Source organism: Curcuma longa, chromosome 13 (assembly GCF_044706935.1).
Source record: "Curcuma longa cultivar G26 ecotype Majalengka, Jawa Barat chromosome 13, ITB_CL_G26_1.1, whole genome shotgun sequence".
Taxonomy (NCBI): Eukaryota; Viridiplantae; Streptophyta; class Magnoliopsida; order Zingiberales; family Zingiberaceae; genus Curcuma; species Curcuma longa.
In genome coordinates, this window is record NC_133873.1 from 6,669,478 (window position 1) to 6,691,675 (window position 22,198).

The following is a 22,198-nucleotide window of genomic DNA, read 5'->3' on the forward strand; positions in this document are numbered from 1 at the left end:
CAAAGAATATGTTCTCATTTCGCGTAATGGCGCACGTGCTCCATTAGCGTGAAGTGTCGGTTGGTTGCGATAAGTCGCTGCCTCATCCCCAAAGTTCCGACCTCGATCTCTCTTCGCAGTCGCCGGATTCTCTTCGCCGATGGCTTCCTCCACGACCGACGCCGGATCCATTCATGACCTCACCGTCAAGGTTCGTCCTCGGAATTGTGATCCTTTCTGCGTCGTATGGATAGTTTAGATTCTTTTCCTTTTCTTTTCTTAATTGTAGATATCTGTGGTTCTTTCGTCTTCCTTGCTTCACCCTTAGGAATTCGGTGGTTCTTAGAACCTCTTGTGTGACTTTATTCTTGACGATCTGGGGATCGCCGTGTTCTTCATAGTAGCTTTGCCCTAATTTTTTTGTGATTTTTAGGGAAACTGTTCCCGACCCAGGTTAAATTTCTGAAAATTTTTAAAAATTCTGTCAATCGAAATGTGGTATTCATGATCCATGCTATGGACTTGTGTGTTCGGGATACAAGAAATAGTCCATATTATTAAGGTGTTCTACTCTAAGTATTCTTATATGCCCTCGTAACAAGATCATTTTTTTCCTCATCTAACCATGTTCTTATTTAAAGATCCAGTAAAATTTAGTTGCTTTTCTGTCCAGTCTAATGCTTTCTTCTATCTTTTCCTTATACACAGCTTTTCAATGATTATTACATTTAAATTTGAGTAGCACTTCTGGTTTTGCTTAAAAAGGGTCAGATGGGATGCATTGATCAGAAAATTTTGCCTTACTTTCTTTTTGTGGGCGATCTCAGCTGATAACTATCATGTGCTTTACTGATCTAATGCAGGATGCCAAAGGAAATGATGTTGATCTTAGCATTTACAAAGGAAAGGTCCTGTTAATTGTCAATGTTGCTTCTCAATGGTATTGTAGCTCAATCAAGGACTTTATTGTTCTTCAAAAAAAAAGCAAAATATTATTCAACTTATTTAGAGTAAGGGTTCATTCATGCTTCCGCTGCTTTGTTTGTTATCTAAATCTCCTATTTATGCCTATGATAGTGGGCTGACAGACTCAAATTACACGGAACTGACTCAGTTGTATGAGAAGTATAAGGACAAAGGTATGTTCTTGCTCACTTGAAGATGGTCATCTTTCATCACTTTCAACCACCTGTTAGTTTCAGATACAACTATTGCTAATTTTAAGTTGAGGTAGTTCTGTACTTGCTCTGTGTTCTGACATTTAAAATTAGCACTCCATGATCTGTTATATATTAAGAGATAGAAGAGACGAAAAACTAGCCTTAAGAAGTCAATTTTCACTTTTAATTACTTTCCATTTATCTAGTTGCTTGCATGAAACAGATTTTGAGATTCTAGCTTTTCCATGCAATCAATTTGCGGGACAAGAACCAGGAAGCAACGAGGAGATTGTTCAGTTTGCATGCACACGATTTAAAGCTGAGTATCCTATATTTGACAAGGTAAGCAATAACTTTTTCTTAGTTTGTTCATTACTAATATTTCACAAATCTAACTTAATGGATCAATGCTTGAGCTGCTTTTTAATCACAATACATCAATTTTTGTGCTGTTGTTTAGGGGAAAAAATAATGATTAAGTTCCTTGCTATAGAGATTGTTGAAATTCTTCATAGGTACTAAGCTATTTGTATCTGTATATCAGAATTTGTCTCAAATTAAATATTTTTCCTGTACTTTAGGTCGATGTGAATGGTGAAAATGTTGCACCCGTATACAAGTTCTTGAAGTCCAGCAAGGGTGGTTTTTTTGGAGAGGGCATCAAGTGGAACTTCACAAAGTTCTTGGTGGACAAGGATGGTAAGGTGGTCGATCGCTATGCTCCAACCACCTCTCCCCTGAGTATTGAGGTAATCCAAGTTTCCTCAATTCATTCCATGCGCCATCTACGAAACATGTTCATCAATCTACGAAGAATAACATACAAAGTCCATTCTAATGTTTGAATATTCATTCCTCATGCAGAAGGATATCAAGAAGTTATTGTGATATTCTAACCTTTGATATTCATCCTTATGCAGAAGGATATCAAGAAGTTATTGGGCCTTTCCTAAACTTCAGATGCAGAAGGATGCTTATTCGAATAATGAAGTATCGGCAGACCTTTCTTGGTAAAACATCTGTAAGAAAACCTCATGCTATGTTTTATTTGTTTCGCGAAGTTGATAAATACTCCTGGTATTGTAATTTGTAGTAACTGGATATATCTATTGAACATCTGGATTGCCTGCCATCTATAATCTCAATTATCTGTTCTATGATGATATTTAGTTTGCAACCATGAAATTTATAGTCAGCACATATTTTCATTTTGTTTCTCTTTATTTGGCAACTGTTCCATATTTCTAAGATAGTGAAACTCCTTGCAGTTGCCTACATGAAACAAATAATTTATTAAGGAGTATATTTAAATCAATCCTAAAAATAAATTTGGCCAAAACTCAAACTCTAACAAAAGTAGACATAAGCTATAAAACTTAATAGAGACTCCCATTGAGTGTGGTGCAGTAGTAAAACCACTTAGAGGAACAATAAAAAGATCAATATTTGAATCTCAAATGGGGCAAATATCATAGAGGACAGTTTCTAAGTGTGAAGAAGTTGTGTTATAGATTTATTTGATAAGTAAATCATGGAGAAGACTGTCTATCAAAATTAGTCAGTCGAAACAAGAACACTTGGATCATCTGAAAAGAAATCCAAGCACAACATACACTAAACAGTCTTCGACAACACCTTGATTTGAGTCTCATCTGTAAGGCAACGAGCTCCTTGCTCTATGTCTACTATTTGTCTCTAGGCATTCTATGCACATATTAAATCATAGGAAACACTTAAATTTTATTATCAACACATAAAAATATCATGATTAAGTCCAAACTATTCTTTGCTCAATAAGTATCAAAATCCAAGCTCATTGGGTATAGTGCAACAGTAAGACACTCAACAAGATACTCGAGCATCCACGATTTAAATTTCAACTACAGGGTGTTGTAGAGTATTTTCCTCTAGTGGAATGAAAAATCTGGGACATTGACTCTTAGACGATGAACCACTTGTACTTTCAAATTTATCCGGTGGACGAAATAGGAAGAAGACTATCCTATGTATGATCAATTTGGGGCTAGAATCAGATTGGCCGTATATGATTGCTAATTAGAAAAAATATCTACAAAGTCATTTGTATATACATATGATATTATTATCTATATACATTTAAATTAACTAGTAATTTAACTACCATTTTAGAATAATAATACTCAATAATATTTAGATTTTCATATCACAAAATAAAAAATTATAAAATTTCTACTAATACAATAATAATAATCGTATTCAATCTCAAAATGTCCTTTGATTCACAAGATCCTAGTTTAAAGGCTAATAAAGCAACCCCTAATAAAAAATATGTAAAATCATTTGTAATATAGGATTGGACCGATCCTACTCCGATTCTATCAATCCCACTTCGATTCCACCCAAAACATGATTCTACACGATCCAAGAGCGATTTAATCTTCTGGATCATAAGATCATGTGATCCTATAATTTGAATCATGATTTTGCAAATTATACCTTCAAGACAAATTGAGTTCAAACCCAAATATCAAGATTATCAAAAAAAAAAAAAAAAAAAACCACCACCGCCCACTCTTTCTAAGCCTCTCAAGTATGGTCTATAAGTGATGGAATCAAACTTCATACTTCAATCCACAATAATATCTTTGTCTAAATCTTAAATCCTATAATCCTAATATAGTATTAGGAGATCTCTTCTAAATCCTCGATAAAAGGTAGAATCCGTACCCTCCACACGATCAGTGACCAATTGCATCTGTGAAAAGGTAAATCGAAAAGTTACAGTTGACCACGACGGAGAAAGGCATTGCATCAATTTCACCAATATTCGATTTGCCAAATCAGTAATTCTGTTCCATTGTAATCAACTCAATTATGCAAGACGATCTCTTCCTAAACCCACTCCAACAAGAAGCATCTCCAAATCTTTACTAGCAAAAGTTTTATCAACTCGATCACATTCAAGTCAAAAAAAATAAAGAAAAATCCAATACTATAAATTTTCTCACATCAAATCTATTATTACAACGTGAAATCATCCTTATTTTTCTTCTTCCATTCAATCCCACCCACAACAACAATATGTTTTGCCAATTACTGTCCATCCACATGCACGACAGTCAAATCGCTTATTGCCTACCAATTAGGCCTCGGTTTCAACCACCGGCGACGGCGACGGCGACGTCTCCGGCCGGAACTTCCCTCCGAACTCGCAGGTCAAGTCCCGGTCGAACACGTTCATCCTCAACCCATCCTTCATGAACAGCGTGAGCGACATCTTTTGCTCCACGCGGTGGCCGGCGGCCACCTTGAGGCGGTGGCGCAGCAGCACCGACGCCGCCACCGACTTCATCTGCAGGTAGGCGAGGTCCTTTCCGAGGCAGATGCGCGGTCCGGCATTGAAGGCCACGAACTTGAACGAGTCGTGCGGCTCGAACCGCTCGCCGTCCGGTGATAGCCACCGCTCGGGTCGGAACTCGAGGCAGTCGTCCCCCCACACCGACTTCATTCTTCCGGCGGAGTAGATGGAGTAAGTGATGGAGGAGCCTGCGGGGACGAATGTGCCGTCGGGGAGGACGTCGTCGGAGACGACGTACTTGGAGTCTTCGGGTACCGACGGGTAGAGGCGGAGCGTCTCTGACAGGGACGCTTTGAGATAGACGAGGCGGTCGAGCTCCTCGAAGGCGAGTGGGGCGGCAAGCCACTCGCCGGGATCGCCGCCGCGGGATTCGGTCAGAACGGCGACGAGCTCGGCCATCACGCGGCGCTCGACGGCTGGGTGGACGGAGACGAGCCAGAAGAACCAGCAGAGCGCCACCGAGGAGGTGTCCCGGCCGGCGAGGATGAAGTTGAGCACCACGTGCTGGAGGAACGAATCGGCGTACTCGCCCTTCTTCATGAACCGGGAGAGGAGATCGTCGTAGCTCCGACCGCCGCCACCGCCGTCGCCGAGCTCCAGCTTGCGGGCCTTGATGATGGCCGAGAGGTACCCGTCGACGCGCGCGACGCTCTGGGCGAGCGTGGCTTCCATGCCGACCCGGAGCCACTTCTTGAGCCGCCACACCATCTCCGGGAAGATGAACCGGCGGAGGCTGGCCTCGGTGGCCCGGTCGAACGCGGCGGCGAACGCGTTCTCCGGTAGCTCGGGCGCCAGCGTCTCGGGGTCCTTCCCGAAGGCCAGCCCGCAGATGTTGTCGAAGGTGAGTCGGAGGAGGAGGTCCTGCAGGTCGACCGCGGCGGAGGCGGCGGAGGCCTCCTTGAGAATGGGGACGAGACAGCGGTGGATGGACCGCGAAACCCACCGCGACATGGCGGCGCGGAGCGTGCGGGTGGTGAACTCGAGCGCGGCGGTCTTGCGCTGCGCGAGCCAGGTCTCGCCGTCGGAGTTGAAGATGCCGTCGCCGAGGAGGTCGCGGAAGACGGCGTGCCACGTGGGGCCCTTGGGGTAGTTCTCGAACCGCGTCCGGAGGACGTGCTCCAGGTTCCGGGGCTCGCAGGTCACGGTGACGAGTCCCTGGCGGCGCGCCAGCCCCGGGACGGCGCAGATGCAGGTCTGGTAGGTGCCGCCGGCGCCGCGCAGGTTGTCGGCGATCCACTCGTGCATGCGCTCCGAGTGCTGCACCAGCCCCGGCAGACTGCCCACCACCGGCCACACCCGCGGGCCTCGCAGCCCCGACGCCAGCCGCGAGAACCACACCGCGTACGCCGCCACGCAGCCCAACAGAACCGCCACCGTCGCCAATTCCATCGCCACCGCCACACAAACTGAAGCTCTGAAGCAGTGTGAGAGAGAGAGAGAGAGAGAGAGAGAGAGAGAGAGAGAGGTTTGGGAGTTATAGCGAGAAGGTGAAGATGCAGAGCGGCATTTAATAGGCCAGCTTGTTCTCTCTCTCTCCTCACCAGCTACTTCATCACTTTTTTTTTTCTTCTTTTTTAATTTCCTGGTGCATTTGCAGTTTCATCGGAAACAGAAGAGGGGAGGAGGAGGAGGCAAGAAAAGTGACGGGGGCAAAAATATTAAAAACAAACATCCTTATCAATAATTTTGAGAAGAAAAATAATATACTATATAAAAAATATAGTATGAAATTCACCTTACACGGTTGGCCCCACACATCTATAATTATATGAATATGGATTCAAAACTCTGTCCTCAACATGTATGGATGTTGAATCCACTGTATGAAATGTGTCATGTTGAATTTCATGCTACATTTTTCATGTAGTGTATCATGCTCTTTTGAGAAATGATATACTCATAAAAATACAGTATGAAAATGCAACATGATACACTATAGATCTGAGTCCCACATCCATGTAATGTAGTGTATCATGCTATGTAATGTATCATTTCTCAATAATTTTATTTTAAAAATACTTTTTAATCCAATATTATTATAGTAATTACTGATAATTCAAAAAATTATTCAGTCACTATTACAACGTATAAAAGTTATTTAGTAGTTGTTACAATATATTTAATATGAATTTAAAATTTATGATTTAAGATTAAATCATATAGAAGCTATCAAATAGTTAGTACAATAAATATAAACTATCCAGTAGCTACTGTAATACTGTTTTAATGTGTTTAAGATGAATTTATAATTTAAAGTTGTAATAGCTACATAATAACTTTCATAATTGTTTTAAAATGATTTTGATAGTAGTTTAATTAATTTTGACCAAGTTGATAAATAATATTTTGGTATAATATTATTTAGAGATTTTAAATTTTAAATTCATCCTAAACACATTATAACAGTTATTGGATAACTTTTACATGTATGTTAACATTTATTGGGTATCTTGTACATGGTATAAATTTAAATTTTATATCCTAAATTTATCTTTATAGTAGCACATTATAGTAGCTATTCGATAGCTTCTTTATATTATAGTAATTATCGATAGCAGTTACAACAATACTAAATCAAAAGATATTTTCAAAATAAGATCATTGAAAGGGCACCCCTCATTTGGCTATTTAATTTATTGTTTGATTTTTTTGCCCAAAGAGATATATGAAAAAATATTAAAAAATTGAAATCTAGAACAGAGAATAGCAGTGTTGGTGTCACGAGTTGTAGTTGGGCAACCTACTGGGCAGTGAGTGGATTTAGTGTGATATCATAGTAGGTGAGACACGATAGCAAGCCTCTAGAATTTCAAACCAGAAAGAAAGAAGAAGATTACAGATAACTCACGCTAAGCTTCATTTTGAGACACTACAACATAGATATTCTCAATGCTTGTATGTAAAGAGAACCATCCAAGGATGGTAAATGAATCAAACCGTTGAAATAATTATTCAAACTTAATTTAATTTTTCTCTTACGAGTTTGAATTTGATTAAGTTAGGTTCGTTTGAATAGATGTTATTAAATTTTCAGTTTAAACTTATAATTTTAAATTTATTTGATTGGTTATTAAATTTGATAATACAAATTTATTCATACATTTTAAATATTTATTTATTTTATTTTACAAATTTTATTTAATAATTTATAAATTTTGTTCACATGATGAAAACATATGTATTTAAATATTCATTTAGTTTAATGAATTATTTAAATTTATTTATTTAAATAATATATATTGAATAACGTAAATAAATTATTAGCAAATTAAACACTAAATATATAGAGTTGATCCATGTGACAAAAACATCTTAGAAAGAAGTATAATAATTTTCCTGCTTCTGTATAAGTTGAAAAAGTATCCTTTTAGCAACTATATATTAGAGTTGTTGAACAAATGGAATAACTTTTCTTATATTGTTGGTGCACAACCTAAACAGAACTTAGGCATATATATTTTATATATATGACAAAGGGGAGAGGAAAGCTTAAATTAAAAAAATCTAATAGCCCTCCAAGATTTATAAAAACCCTAATGACCATATACCTAACTTAAGAAATTATTAAACATAAAAAAGGAAGAGATTGTTGATGCAATCAACCTCTAGGTTTCGATGTTAGTTTGATCAATTTGACTAAAGGTTAATCCAAATAGGACATGATGTTTGAATGTGTAAGCTTGGTGATGTGACTAGCAAAGAAGTCTAGTCAAGTCAAAGGTTAATCAGATAACTAGTAAAGAAAGTCCTAACGGGAGGTTAGACAAGGGTGAGAAATTTATCGAGTAACTAGTCTTAATTGGAGATTAGGCAAGGAAAAGTCCAAGTAGATCAAGGTGAGAAGTCTACCGAGTGACTAATCCTAACTGGAGATTAGACAAGGTAAGTTCAAGCAGGTTAAGAGTGATCGGATACTTGACAAAGAAAAATCCTGGAGAGTGAGCCTTACATGGTGAGAAGTTTTAGAGGAACTCCAAGCATGAAGCCTAGTAGGTCCGGTTAGGCTTAGGTAAACCTAGTAGGTTAGATAGACTACAAGAGTAAGCTAAGTTGATTGTTTAGTGTTGTATGCTTTTCTTGTAGGAACTTGGAATGGAAGCAAGATTGAGAAAATAGATAGACATAGCCAAGTCCGAGGTGAATTGGACTTGGCTTGGATTGAACTAGATTCAAGCAGGATCGGTAGACTCATCGTAGGGATTGGTAGACCAATCGAGGTTCGGGGGACCAAGTTTGGGTCAAGTTCCAGATTGATGATGTGGCACTTGAGATCAATAGACCGATTATTAGGATTGATAGACCGATCCTTGGGATCGATAGATCGATAAACTTGATAAGACCAAATTAAAAAATTGTGAAGAGCTCGATCTTTTGATCAAGTTTTATTTAGGTTCGATATACCTATCAATCTGATTGGTAGATCAAAAAAGCCTTATAAAAAAAGGCTTCGGGGACAAGCCAAAAAACCAATCTTTTACGATTCTCTTATTCTGGGCTCAAAGAAAATGCTCAAAGCTCTGTGACCAAGGAAGCTCCAAGAGTGGTTGCACTACACTCAGGACTTCTAGATTGGCTTGACATAAGTGTTTCTTAATTTTATGATTACAAGTCATGTTTTATCTTCTAATCTTTTGTGCTTGTAATTAAAACTATAAGAGAGATTTCTCCACCTCTAAAAAAGTTCTAAAAAGGGGACATGCCAATGGACAGATACCTCTCATACATAATCCTTGGAGTACTAACCCTGAGGTGGTTGGAAACCAATTAAATATGTTCTCTTCATAAGTAGAATTGTAAGAAAAATATCCCTATAAATACATTTGGGTCCAACTATGTCATCCAAAATGGACAAAAAGAGTGTTTTAGTCGAATACCATGAATGATCAAGCTATCGGTCAACGAATGAACAGACGTACACGCTCCTCGAAAATAGTCATCGGAAAGAATAAGAAGACCTGAAAACCACTCAATAAAGAGTTAGAATGACACGGGGTGTGGATCTCGGTAAACCACTATGACGCTCAAGTTAAGATTTTACGAGAAGAAGGAAATTAAGAACTTAAGGGAAATTAAAATTTTGTATGTGCATACCTGTGCCCCCGATTAGGGGCAACCATTTATAGAGTTATTAATGTATCTAATCTACGAAACATCAACTTCTACTTAAGATTTATTCCGAAATACATGCTATCGTTTATATGCGCTCTAATTATCCATGTCTTCTGGAATATTTTTCATTATTTTTCGGGAGAAACAATCTTAGGATTTCATGGTCTTATCGGTGAACCGGTCTTATGAGCTCAACCTAGAAGCAGACGAAGAGAGACTCGAGGCTGAGATGAGATCGGCGCATGAAATCGAATGTAAGTCAAGGTCGGGACCCAATGTTTGATAAAGTTGGCGCATGAGACCTAGGAGAGCTCGAGGTTGGGACCCAAGACCAAATAAAGGTTGACTTCTGAGACCACCAAGGCGTATCTGAGGCCTATACTCGAGACCGAGATGAAGCAGAGGTTGGTGCCCGAGACCGGGGTACCTGTGATCTAGTTTGAATAGGCTTAGGTTAAAACCCTTTGCCTCTGAGCCTTGCTTAGCGCCCCTTTGACTGACAGCTCATTGTGACTTTAACCTCTGTATGATACGTGGAGCTAACAGATTTCCACCATATCAAAGAACATTGTTAGACCTTTCATTGAAGCAACATCGAAATTGGTTTTACCTTTTACTGGTTGAGTACAACCTTGACAATGTAACTAGTTAGAATACCTCAAATGAAAAATTTTACCGTTAACTCGAGGAGGACCCTTGCACCTTCAAGGCAAACTTAAAAATGATTGGCTTAAGATAGGATAATAGATAACAATGAGAGATTGATCAGACAATGAGGTATAACCTAAAAGAACTCAAAGTCCAAATACTTGCCTCCAGGCTTCACATCTGCAGCTACAATCCTTTTGCCAAAGGAGTTTATGGAGGAAGATACCAAAGGTCCTCCAGTCCACAGCACTTCCATATATAGCCTTCACCTTTGATGATTTCTGGGGCTAAATACTCGTGGGTTCCAACAAAGGGCATCGATCGGGCAGTTGTTGGCTCGACTTCAAGTTCAGGCAGCACGGCAACCTGTTGCCTCGGAATCTCGGTCCATAGTTTTCTTGTTCTTTTGGGGAAAGAGTCTGGGCATGAAGCATGCAGGTTGAACACAAACTGAAGTAGGCTCAATGCATGCTGGTTGGACACAACTTCTCAAGGAGAGATCAAAATTAGAAAGCATAATGTGCCCATCATCAGGAACAAGTACATTTTCTGGTTTCAGATCTCTGTATATTACTCCAGCATGTGTAGATACTCAAGGGCAAGTAGTACTTCAGCAGCATAAAATCTGATCATCAATAACACACACACACACACACAAATCATCTGCTGCTTTAACCAGAAAATACAATTTGTGTCATAATATGTATTTTGAAAACTCAAGCCTCAAGGATCTAAAACATGTAATGTAATTACACATGAGGAAAAATATATAAACATAGACATATCTGTGTGCATGTAGAAAATTGTCTTAAAAACTTATAATTTAGCGTAATGAGAATAGAGAAATGCCTTGTTCGTATAGTTTGAGCAGGATGGCCTATGTGAAGAGGGACATCCAGAGTATTTGTGAAGTAAATGTATTGCACGAAATGATGAGAGATATGACTGGGGTAGTGAAAATTTTGGCTTCATAATTTTTTTACTTTATTAATCCCATTTCCTAACCGTTTAGGTTAACCAAATATTGTTAATGTATCTTAGGACTAATTTACTATGTAATTTTTTGTCTGTTGTCTTTTAGGACCCATTGTTCAGTGCAGATTTCCATTTTGTCACTTTCAGACAATCTTTCTATTATTGGCATACAATTTTCAGGTGCGCCGCAGACGTTGCAGTCTAAGTCCTTAAGCCACAAACTGAGGCAAATATAATGTTAGTTCAACAAAGAGTAGATGAAATTGCTGATATTCTAACTGTGGGTATAATTGATCCACTTTCTAGGTGTAGTATGAGTCAGATATTGTGATTCAGTTTCGTTGAAGTATAACTAATAAGTTTAGAAAGGATGCACTTTTATGAAACCTAGCACACAATACCCAGTTTAGTTGGTGAACTCAAAACTCAGACTGTTTAAAAAAGAACATTTCACAGAGCAAATCTTTGTAATATTAAAATGATGAATAAATTTTTTAGGGAAAATGACTAGAGAACCATTAAATCATGCTGTATGGAAAAGCAAAATTATACTGTGAATCTGTGATGAGATCTCACAATTACCGAGGATGAAATTAGTTAGTTAATATGCAAATAAATCATCATACCAGAGACTCATATCAAAGCTCAGGAGAAGCAAAAACTGTAAAAGAATGAAAGGTAAAGAGTATCAAAACTACAGGGAAAATGACAACTACTAAAGATCAACAGTGTCACTGGTGTAAAAAAGACATTAAAAAGGTAAATGATAGCAAACCCAAGCTCATGGACCAAAAAGAACTTGCCATATTCAATTCAGGAAATAAAAGGATAAATATGTAAACTAATGAAATGAAAGTTAACAGGGTAACTACCTTGCTGCATACTCAGAAAAGTGTTTCCCTGGCTGTCGTTGCCTCGGCGTATTCAAATCACCACCAGGGCAGAATTCCATCACCAAGCACGAAAATCTGTCAGTCTCAAAATGAGGTTACAATGTTGGCAGGAAAGGGTGATCCAAGAGTTGGAGAATTTCCATTTCTGTTAGAGCCCTTGTCAACTTCTTCCTACTTGCAAGAGATGCCTTGTCCATCACTTTCATTGCAAAGGAGCACCTTGTGCCACTCAACTCCGATAGATAAACGCTACCAATATTGCCACATCCAAGGCTTTTGAGTAGTCAGAATTGGCTCATACCTAGAATACCATCTCGAGATCGAACTGCTAGAATAGCCTTCCGTATAGGATCATTTCCCTTTGATGGCTTATTTGCAATTCCAGTAATATTACTCCAGCTGCTATTATCACTGATACTGCTGCTATCACTTGCTCTCCTATACTAGTTTGTGAGTCTCCTATGACAGTACCCTTTGCACTATCACATGCCCTTTCCGAGCTAAGCATACCATCACTAGTAATCCCACTTCTATATGTACTTGTACAAGTGTTAACTATACTCATTGCAGTTAACACTCCAGTGCTAGCATCCCAGATGCATTCCTTTTCATCAGAATCTGGTGGCAAGAATGTTGTCTCCATTGGCTGTAACACTCTTGGAACATAAAATGGAGAAGACAAGGAATTTGATTCATTCAGTTGAATGCGGAAGCTCTTATCTGGTGGTAAAATAGCTGCACTTGTTTTTGTAGGAGGACCTCAAACTGAAAGATCTTCTATAAATGGACCTTTTGTAGAGATGCCTATCATTAAACATCCTGCATCAGATTTCTCTTGGTCAATTGCCACATAGACCGATTTCACGAGATCAGTATCCATTGGCTCTTGGGGATGACTAGCTCCATTGAAAGAACTTCTTCCTCCTTCAAAGGAGTCAACACTCCTGAAGCTATCAACCTCAGGCATAGATTCATTTTGATCAACCATTGTGCCATTTACTTCTGATTCTTTTACGTGCACCCTTTAAACCTTAAGAATAAAAGAATTTTGAATCCTATCCATTTGATGTAAAGCTTTATCATCACTTAAATCCAATCATGCCATTAAGAACAATCCAAACGCAGTAGATTACACAGCGAAAATCTCATTTCTCATCTTCCCCCAAACTGTAAACCAAGAGCAAGTATTAGAAACCGAGCAACCTAAAATCACACACAACGACATTTATTCGAAAAAAAAGTGATCATCTGATTTCCATTCCTAAAGTAAATCCAGAACAAAACATTCATTCCACCCAAAAACCAGGAAAAATAAACACAAACAAAACAAAATCAAAAGAATGCAAAGACACTACACATACACATTCCCACCTATTCGAGAGGGGACCCTAATCAAGAAAGAAATCGTTGAAATCCTGAGATCTGCAAAACAAACCAGAGATTTCTCGAACAGCAACTGGAAAATGGACGCGGGCACACCACGCCATACGATCCGCAACGGATCTCTGGCTCACGACCTTTGCTCTCTACCGTTGCTCCTCCTCTTCCTCCTTCCTCTTCCTCTTCCTCTCTCTCGCCTCTCCTCCGTTCCTCTGTTCTGTTCAAAGGGAAAAAGAGTGTGGCGCCGCGGAAGGAAACCTCCATTTTGTTATTATAATTCATAATTCTATTTTAAGTATTATTATTATTATTTTATGAAATAAATATTATTTATCATATAAAAATAATAAAAATAATATATTGTTTTAAAAATAATTTTATAATTATAATATTAATTAGTTTGTTAAAATTCAAGTTATATAATATAGAAATGATCAATAGTTTTTAAAATTGATTATTTATAAATAGGTTAATTTATATTAATTTATTTATGTATTTTTGTTCATATACAAGAGACATAATTGATGCCTTTTTTATTATAGAAAAATCATTTTACCTTGAAGAATAACTTACAAAAGAATAATTTTTAAAAATATATCATAAAATGGTAATTTATCTACTTTCTATGATCTCTTTATTATTAGAAAAAAGCTACTTGTCACAATAGAATTCCCGTCACAAATGTTGTGACGGGAATCTGCACCGTTGGATTTTAAAATTAAGATTAAATCCTGATCATAGATTGAATGGATGATTGTGATTGAACGAATGATTGTGATTGAACGGTCCAGATTCTCATCACAAATTTGTGACGGGAATATGTTGTGACAAGTAGCATCACTCTTATTATTATTATTATTATTATTATTTTGCTTTTTAAAAATGTCTCTCAAAATTTAAGGTTGAAATAAGTCTTATCATTTTACTTCATTACTAATAACTATTAAATTATTAAAATTTTTGTGGACCAACTAATCCATAAAAATTTTTTATTGATTATCAAGATAAATCGAGAAGTACTTATAAAATATTTTTAAGTCAACTACCTATTGAGAGAAATTTATCTGACAATTCATCGTATGTAAGATTCGATTCTTAGATGTTTGAGAAATTACACAGACGCCCTAATTAATAAAATAAAATTTTAACAATAATAATTATTGTATATTATTTTATCTCTTATTTTTTATTATTTTGTATAATTATATTTCTATAATTTTTGAAAAATCTATCAATGAGTTTGCACTTCATATTCAAAGACCCTCAAATTGTTTCAATGATACTTTCTCTTTCAAACAAAACTCCATAGTGTCACTTGCTCCTCTAAATGAACCCACTACAAGACCAAACCACAACACAAGTATAAAAAGGGACAGCCTAATACATGAAGTTGCCGCCAATAGGAGATTCCAGAGAAGAGTCTATTATATACAATCTTATCTTGTATTGCAAAAGATTATTTTTCAACAACTTTACTGTTACACAAAGACTCTTCTTCAAAACACAAACATCAAAAAAAAAAAAACCACACCAATTGTTTCAGTATGCCTTTGAATCATTTTCACAGCTCCATAAACAAAACAAAACAACTCAATATTGTGAAATTGTTAGATAGACTTCATACAATCTTATCTGCATTGTAAAAGATTATTTTTCAACAACTTTACTCTTACACTAAGACTCTCCTTCAAAACACAGACATCAAAAAAGAAGGAAAAAACCACACCAACCATTTCCGTATGCCTTTGAATCATTTTCACAGCTTCATAAACAAAACAAAACAACTCAATATTGCGAAATTGCTAGATAGACTTCATAGTTTGGTTCAGGTACTTGTGAAGTTTGTAAGGTTGTCCACTCATGATGCTGTAACTTGGTTTCACAGGATGAAAGCAAGGCTCCCTTGGGACTGTCAGAGGTCTTGTTGATCTACACAAGAGAGAAGAAACAAAACAAAACAAAACAAAGAAAGACAAACTGAATGAACACAATTTTCATAGATACTCTTCACTGAAAAATGCTGCAAGTTTAAAGGCACCTTTGAGGGGAGAATGGCTTGTCGAATATGGGCATGAGTTGTGCCTTTGGGACCATCTCCCTTCTCATGCTCTTTATCTCCTCTTCTTCGATGTGCTGCGAGAATGAACTGCCTGCAGTTTAGTCACTGACTCATGTTGGATAGAACTCCATGGATGCACAGTGCTGAACTGACCTTGAGAAGCTTTTCCTCGAACCTCCTGAGGATTTGCAGGGAGTTGATCTTGCTTGCGACCTGTAGAAAACTCAAGTTAATCATCTCAGAGCTGTTCTTGCCTGTGAGGATTTCGTTTCAATTCGGTAGCTACCAGGTGGTTGTAGCCTGCACGCTGAGCTGCTCTTTGCTCTGTGTGAAGCCTGATGTTCCTCGGCTTCGTCTGCTCTTTCACTGCTGGTTTTGCAAGATTCTGTGGCCAAACAGTAGGATTATTCACAAACTTATGCAACAATTCGGTTGGTTTCAAGTCGACTAACTTTGCATTCGAAGAAGTACATTATGACTATTAAAGTTGTCAAATGTAAACTCTCTTCATCTAACAAGATCTATAGGAAGCCATCGAAAAGATAAAGATGATTATTCAGAAACTTATTAGTTTATAAAGGTAAGTGAAATAAATTTTCTTCCCAACGATTTCTAATGCCTGTATTCAATTAGGTGTGTTGGAATCTTTTAACTTCTTCTTTCTCCTTTCTTCCCCATTGAGAAGGAATTCCGATTGCCGTCCATTCCTACAGAAAACTTCTCAAGGAACTTCTCAAGGCGATAAGTAAGGATCAATGATTTTATCACTAGATCTAGGTCAGCATTCGGAATGCCATTGCTTCCATTCAATTTTTTATTTTATAGCCTTATTGATGATGATAATTAGATCCCGTAGATACATCGTTGATTTAGTTTGATGTATCATGGCTTTCATCTATTGGGATACAATCAAAGTCCCACATTAGAAATACATGGAAAAGATCTTAAAATTATAAGATGGAGATATCTATATTAATATGAGATTTTTTGAGTAAAGTCTAAAAATAAAATTATGAGGGCGTGAATCTAAAGTGGACAATATCATACCGTTTTGGAGATATATGTGATTTAACAGTGGCAGAGCAGGTCTATAATTGGGGGCTCCTAATAAAGGGTCTGTTGGAACCGTTAAGGGGTCGAGTCCGTAATCTATATTAGTATGAGACATTTTGGGTATAGCCACAATCATGAGGGTCATGGTTATGGCCCCAAAGTGGAGAATATCATACCGTTTTGTGGTGAGATTGTCAGTGTTTTAATGGCTCAACACGGGGAATGATGAGCCCTTTGGTCACATTATCACAAGAAACTATAGAGGATTAAGTATTTTTTATCAACAAGGAGGCCTCCGCAATATTAGTTTGTCGGGCATTCGTGGAGACAATATAATTTTCACAAAAGGATGATGAAGTGGGAATAAGTATCATGAATGTTGTTCTCACATTTATCGATATTTAATCAAAATGATATAGGAAAGATCTTTCACTACTAATCAATTGTTATAGTAGAGATCTCACACACACACACAGAGGTCATGTAACTAAAGTTATCCACCAATTTTTTTTGAAAGGTCTACGAGAACAAGAGACAATTAGTTCACCATTTGGCCTATGATCTTTGACTACTAATCAATTGTTATAGTAGATCACACACACATATATATAGGTCATGTAATGTAACTAAAGTTATCCACCAATTCCTTCGAGAGGTCTACGAGAACAAGAGACAATTAGTTCACCATTTGGCCTATGATCTTTGACTACTAATCAATTGTTATAGTAGAGATCTCACACACACACACAGAGGTCATGTAACTAAAGTTATCCACCAATTTCTTTGAAAGGTCTACGAGAACAAGAGACAATTAGTTCGCCATTTGGCCTATTCATCGAAGAATATCGATGTGCAAGAACAAAATTATACCTGTGGTTTATCGGTTGTGAATGGAAGCCCTTGTGCTATGGGAATCCTTCGTCTAGTCTCTTCGATAACCCTTTCTTTTGCTCTTTTTACAAGCTCTTGTTCCTTCCTATGCCCTCTTTGCTATACACACACACACAAAAACAACAAAGGATTCATTATATTTCATTTATCTAAATTTATTGTTTCTCTTTATCAGTAGAATTAAGTACTCATACCTCAGTGTGAAGATTAAAGGGCTGAGCATGTTGGTTGTTCCTCCCTCCCTGCTTGGCCATGCAGCTCTAAGTTCGATCAGACAAAAGAACATCGATCAACAGAACCATGTAAAATGATAATAAACTGCAAAAACCTTGGAGTGGGGGATATCTTTAAGGTCGCCATGTTCTTCCATGTTCTTGCTGGGCAGAGCTGTAGATAGACTCAGTAGATCGTCTAGTGATGACTATTTAATGATTGATTGCTGCAGCTCCAAACTTTTGATTTTAATTTGTTCAAGAACTGTTTGAGAAAGTAGTACCGAACATCTGTTGTGATTTCTGCATCAGGAGAATGCATGATCAGCTAACTGGATTTTGGACTGAGTGTGAGAATTGAAGCAGCAACAGCCTCTCCTGAGCTCCGAGTCTCTGTCATGGTGGTTATAATGGAAGGTGTGTTCCTCTTTCAGCTATCAGCTAAAGCACCTAACTTTAGTGATAGAAAGACTGAAGTTTTCCCAGTAGGAGATACCAAGGCTTCATTTGTTTTTTTTGTTTTTGATAATTGTGATGTTCATGTTTCGCTCGACTAATCTTGAAGGTAGACGATCTTCGCTCTTGGTTCCCTTATCGGGTAAATCCAAAGCAAAGTTTATACACAGTTAGAGGCTGACCTAGAGCTGTCAATTTGGTTTGGACCAATTGGATTGGTCCTGCCAGGTTGAATTTTATCAATCAATTTTAAGATGAGTTCAGGTGGGCCGACTCGCTTAGGCTCGTACCTGTGTGGGTCGCTCCGTAACAGACTTGGGTTGGTTCGTGAGTTGAGAAAATTTATTTTTTTCTTCAAAATTTAAAATTAAAGTAAACAACTCAATGGACTCGTGAACTTGACCGGTCTAAACTGCAATCCAAATTTAAAAATTTCAACTTGATCCGTTTAAACTATAATCTAAACTTAAAAATTTTAATATTTTTTATATTTTTATTTTTTGACAGGCTCGTGGAATAGCCCATCTAACTGGCAATCCGCTTTAGATTGGAGATTTTTCAATCCGCTAAGGTGGTGGATTGGTCCGTTCCATCCTGCCATATGATATTAATTGATCCGTTTGACAGTTCTAGACTGACCTCTAGAATATTCGCCCATATAAGGATTTGAACTATGATCATCTTATTTGATCCCCTGAGTACTTTATCAATGCACCACAATTGTGGGAGTAGATGTTTTATACTATATGAGTAGGCCTTCATGATAGGCGCGAAGTAGACATTGTGTGTGATGTGCGTGTCATCCTTGCGCAGGGGCCATGCTAATCTTCTCTGTATCGTTCCAATTTTATCGGATGTCTCTGAAGAGACATTGTGTGTGATGTGGAGGCGAGGCCGAGTCAGGTGAGTAATAGGCATTATAGTCGTCCTCCTTGGATCGATGGTGGTAAACAATGCGATGATGGAGAAATTTAAAATGAATTATGCTTCCGCAGACGAATCATAAAAGAATCAAACACAAGATCTTGTCATCGATACATATAACAAGTTAGAGTAATCTGAAGATCAAGAATAAAAGATACAGTGGCTTGATCTTCCGTAGGAATTAGAATGATGGTTATTGTGTATCTCCTTTCCGGATGGAATGAAAAGAAGAGTTAATCTCCTAACCCTACGGGGACCCCAACCCTTTATATAACTCTAGATCTATTATCGTTATCAGTTTATTAATGAATTCCTACGCATATAATCCACATTCATCGAATCGAATCGACTACATATGATTTTTTACTGGTGCCAAACACTAAAGATGAAGAAATCCTTTTTCACAAAACAAAGATAATGAATGAACAAGTGCAAACAGTCAATGAGCTCAACTTTTGTGAGTTGTTAGGCTACATAATGCACAAATGGTGTACAAGCAAGGATTTGTTTAGTCAATGATGCAATCGAGCTACCAGTCGTCTGGTAATGAGCTCAAATCAGCAGCGAGTTGGCGACTCGAATTAGTAGGCCACATTGGAGAAGAAGCTTCCCTCTACTCTTTTCTCTTTGCAGAAAGAAAGGAACACTTCCCCCACCAGAAAACCTTTTAGACAACTATGAAGAAATCATAAGTATAAGTTTCATCTCAACTGAGCCCAATTCATCTCGATCGAGCTAAGTTCCAACTGTTAGGAGTGGGGTAGTGGGAAACGAGGACAGTTAATAAAACTACCCACTTGTCTCATGAGTTATTCCACTACTCGGCCGTCTTTATAATAGAGTGCGTCCAAGTTTCGGAGGGGAGAGACGACAGAATTTTTTTAAAAGCTGTGTGTCTTGTGGAAATCTCTCTGGAAAAGGAACATTTATTGCCAATAGAAATTTGGTTCATAAATAGCGAAGAATTGTTCGCTCGGTAACGTCCTTCCAACGATAAGTAAAAAGAACAAGATCGACAAAGAATCGTTGTAAGTGTTTACCGTTTTTGTTCAATAATTTATGCATTCAAAACAATAATGGTATCAAAACAGTAGATTCGAATTAGGAATGATAATGTATCAGATTTTATATTCTTCGTTCTCATCTTCATTTATTATATTTATTCTTACTTTCATCATCAATAAATAAATTTTACAAATACAATTTTCACTAGAGGAGGTATAAATATTGTCGAATTGAGAGATATTGAGAGATCAAGAATTTTCATTATTTCTTAGATTCATTGATCAAATTCAATTCAGTGTGCACTCAAAAGGTGGAATCCGTCATCCTAGCGGTGCTACACAGTCAAGCCCACGACCATCTGTGATGAGGTAAATCGAGAAGCTGCAATTGATCACAACGGAGGAGAGTATTGCTCGGTTTCGTTGAGATTCGAATTCTTGCTCTTTTCTGTAAATATGTTCCGTCATAATCAACTCAGCTATGTCCCGGGGATTTAATTTTCAATCTCATAAGAACTTATGAGATCAGATATTCACGTCCTATCCAAAAATCTTATTATCACATATAATTATATTTTTTTCTTTAATATATAATAAATTAATTAAATATTCCAGTTAGATACAAATAAGATACTAATTAGATCCGTTTTCGAATCCGAAAATTTCCATAGCTAATTATTTGATTATTTTATCAGATTAAAAAAATTCTTCCACCAAAACATTGTCATAGCTTTGTTTCAAAATATTAAAAGAGTAATTTTTTTTAAAAAAAATCCTTAAATAAATTGCTATATTAAATTATAATAATTATTTTTTTATAATAATTTTTAGTACCTAATGGAGGAGTTCAGCTGGCGTTCGCGATACACAAAACAGGTTTTATACCGCGTTAACGCCTTAATGGCACCAGCAAACACTGGCCCCATGTAGACCCGACCACGGGCCGGGTCCAGCCCGGACCCGGCCTGGGACGGGCCGGGTGGCCCGGACCCGGTTAGCCGGGCCGAATGTCGGACCGATTCCGGTTCAAGAGGTGTGAAACCGGCGATCCGTCGGTTCAAAATTTTAAATTTTTTTTTTTGTTTTTCCATTGGAACTGGCGGTTCCAACGGCTCCGAACTGCCGGTTAACCGGTGGTTCGGAGCCGTTTGGGGTTTTTTTTTTATTTTTTGATTTTTTTTCAACGGCTAAGATCATTTGACCGTTTTTTAATCAATGGCTATAATTTAGTGTCCGTTATGATCCAAATTTTATAAATAGGAAGTTCATTTCATCATTTCCACACACATTCTCTACTCTCTAATTCTCATTTTCAACTTCGCAAGTTCGCATTCTCTAATCTCTACACGTTTCCGAGTTCCGACTCCATCTTTCGACTACAATGGAAGGAGGCCGCGGTGGAAGTTCTTCACATTAGACTGACCACGGGCCGGGTCCAGCTCGGACCCGGCCCGGACCCGGCCTGGGTCAACGGACCGGGTGGCCCGTTGACCCGGTTAGCCGAGGCAAACCGGAACCGGCCTGGCAGGATGCCGGGCTGGTTCCAGTTCAAGAGGTGTGAAACTGGCGGGTTGAACCGTCGGTTCAAAATTTTAATTTATTTTTTTTTTGTTTTCCCGTTGGAACCAGCGGTTCCAACGGCTCCAAACCGCCGGTTCCAACGGCTCCGAATCGCCGCCGGTTTGAGGTTTTTTTTTTTATTTTTTGATTTTTTTTCAACGTCTAAGATCATTTGACCGTTTTTTGATCAATGGTTATGATTTAGTGTTTGTTATGACCCAAATTCTATAAATAGGGAGTTCATTTCAACATTTCCACATACATTCTCTACTCTCTAACTCTCATTCTCAACTTCGCAAGTTCGCATTCTCTAATCTCTACACGTTTCCGAGTTCCGACTCCATCTTTCGACTACAATGGAAGGAGGCCGTGGTGGAAGTTCTTCACATCGATCTCGGAGGGGAAAAGAAATAGCGCACGAGGACCCCAACATTTAATCCACCAATGATGAGACCAAGGCCCAACACCTTCCGACGCCCGAAACACAAGGAAGTACTAATGCAATTACTTCTAAGGTTCGGGAACATCCTCCTCTAAAATCTTCTATTTTCACTAAAC

The 22,198-nt window shown here is 38.1% G+C and overlaps 3 protein-coding genes, 1 non-coding gene and 1 pseudogene across 7 annotated transcripts; 1 reads left to right on the forward strand and 4 right to left on the reverse strand.

The window, feature by feature from the left end:
* Positions 1 to 41: 41 nt before the first annotated feature.
* Positions 42 to 2,284, forward strand: LOC141843874 (putative phospholipid hydroperoxide glutathione peroxidase). 4 transcript variants are annotated; one of them, XM_074731892.1, is made up of 6 exons: positions 42 to 190; positions 843 to 919; positions 1,057 to 1,118; positions 1,363 to 1,481; positions 1,721 to 1,888; positions 2,060 to 2,284. In XM_074731892.1, the coding sequence occupies exons 1-6, from the start codon at positions 140 to 142 to the stop codon at positions 2,090 to 2,092; spliced, it is 510 nt and encodes a 169-aa protein (XP_074587993.1). In that variant the 5' UTR covers positions 42 to 139; the 3' UTR covers positions 2,093 to 2,284. The 4 variants fall into 4 exon arrangements, with proteins under 4 accessions (XP_074587993.1, XP_074587995.1, XP_074587996.1 ...); XM_074731894.1 differs by having other exon boundaries at positions 1,408 to 1,481; XM_074731895.1 differs by having other exon boundaries at positions 1,414 to 1,481.
* A 1,810-nt stretch (positions 2,285 to 4,094) lies between these two features.
* LOC141844230 (cytochrome P450 86A22-like) lies at positions 4,095 to 5,886 on the reverse strand. The gene has a single exon (XM_074732262.1). The coding sequence runs from the start codon at positions 5,863 to 5,865 to the stop codon at positions 4,261 to 4,263; it is 1,605 nt and encodes a 534-aa protein (XP_074588363.1). The 5' UTR covers positions 5,866 to 5,886; the 3' UTR covers positions 4,095 to 4,260.
* A 4,493-nt stretch (positions 5,887 to 10,379) lies between these two features.
* On the reverse strand, positions 10,380 to 13,588 carry LOC141843959 (serine/threonine-protein kinase D6PKL1-like; annotated as a pseudogene).
* A 1,695-nt stretch (positions 13,589 to 15,283) lies between these two features.
* LOC141844389 (microtubule-destabilizing protein 60) lies at positions 15,284 to 17,855 on the reverse strand. The gene is made up of 7 exons (XM_074732446.1): positions 17,813 to 17,855; positions 17,679 to 17,744; positions 17,464 to 17,583; positions 15,827 to 15,925; positions 15,694 to 15,753; positions 15,520 to 15,614; positions 15,284 to 15,410 (listed from the first exon to the last, which is right to left on the reverse strand). Exons 1-7 carry the CDS (start codon positions 17,852 to 17,854, stop codon positions 15,284 to 15,286), a joined length of 609 nt encoding a protein of 202 aa, XP_074588547.1. The 5' UTR covers position 17,855.
* A 1,069-nt stretch (positions 17,856 to 18,924) lies between these two features.
* LOC141844613 (U6 spliceosomal RNA) lies at positions 18,925 to 19,022 on the reverse strand. The gene has a single exon (XR_012603152.1). It is a non-coding gene; the product is annotated as a U6 spliceosomal RNA (small nuclear RNA).
* Between the last annotated feature and the right edge of the window lie 3,176 nt (positions 19,023 to 22,198).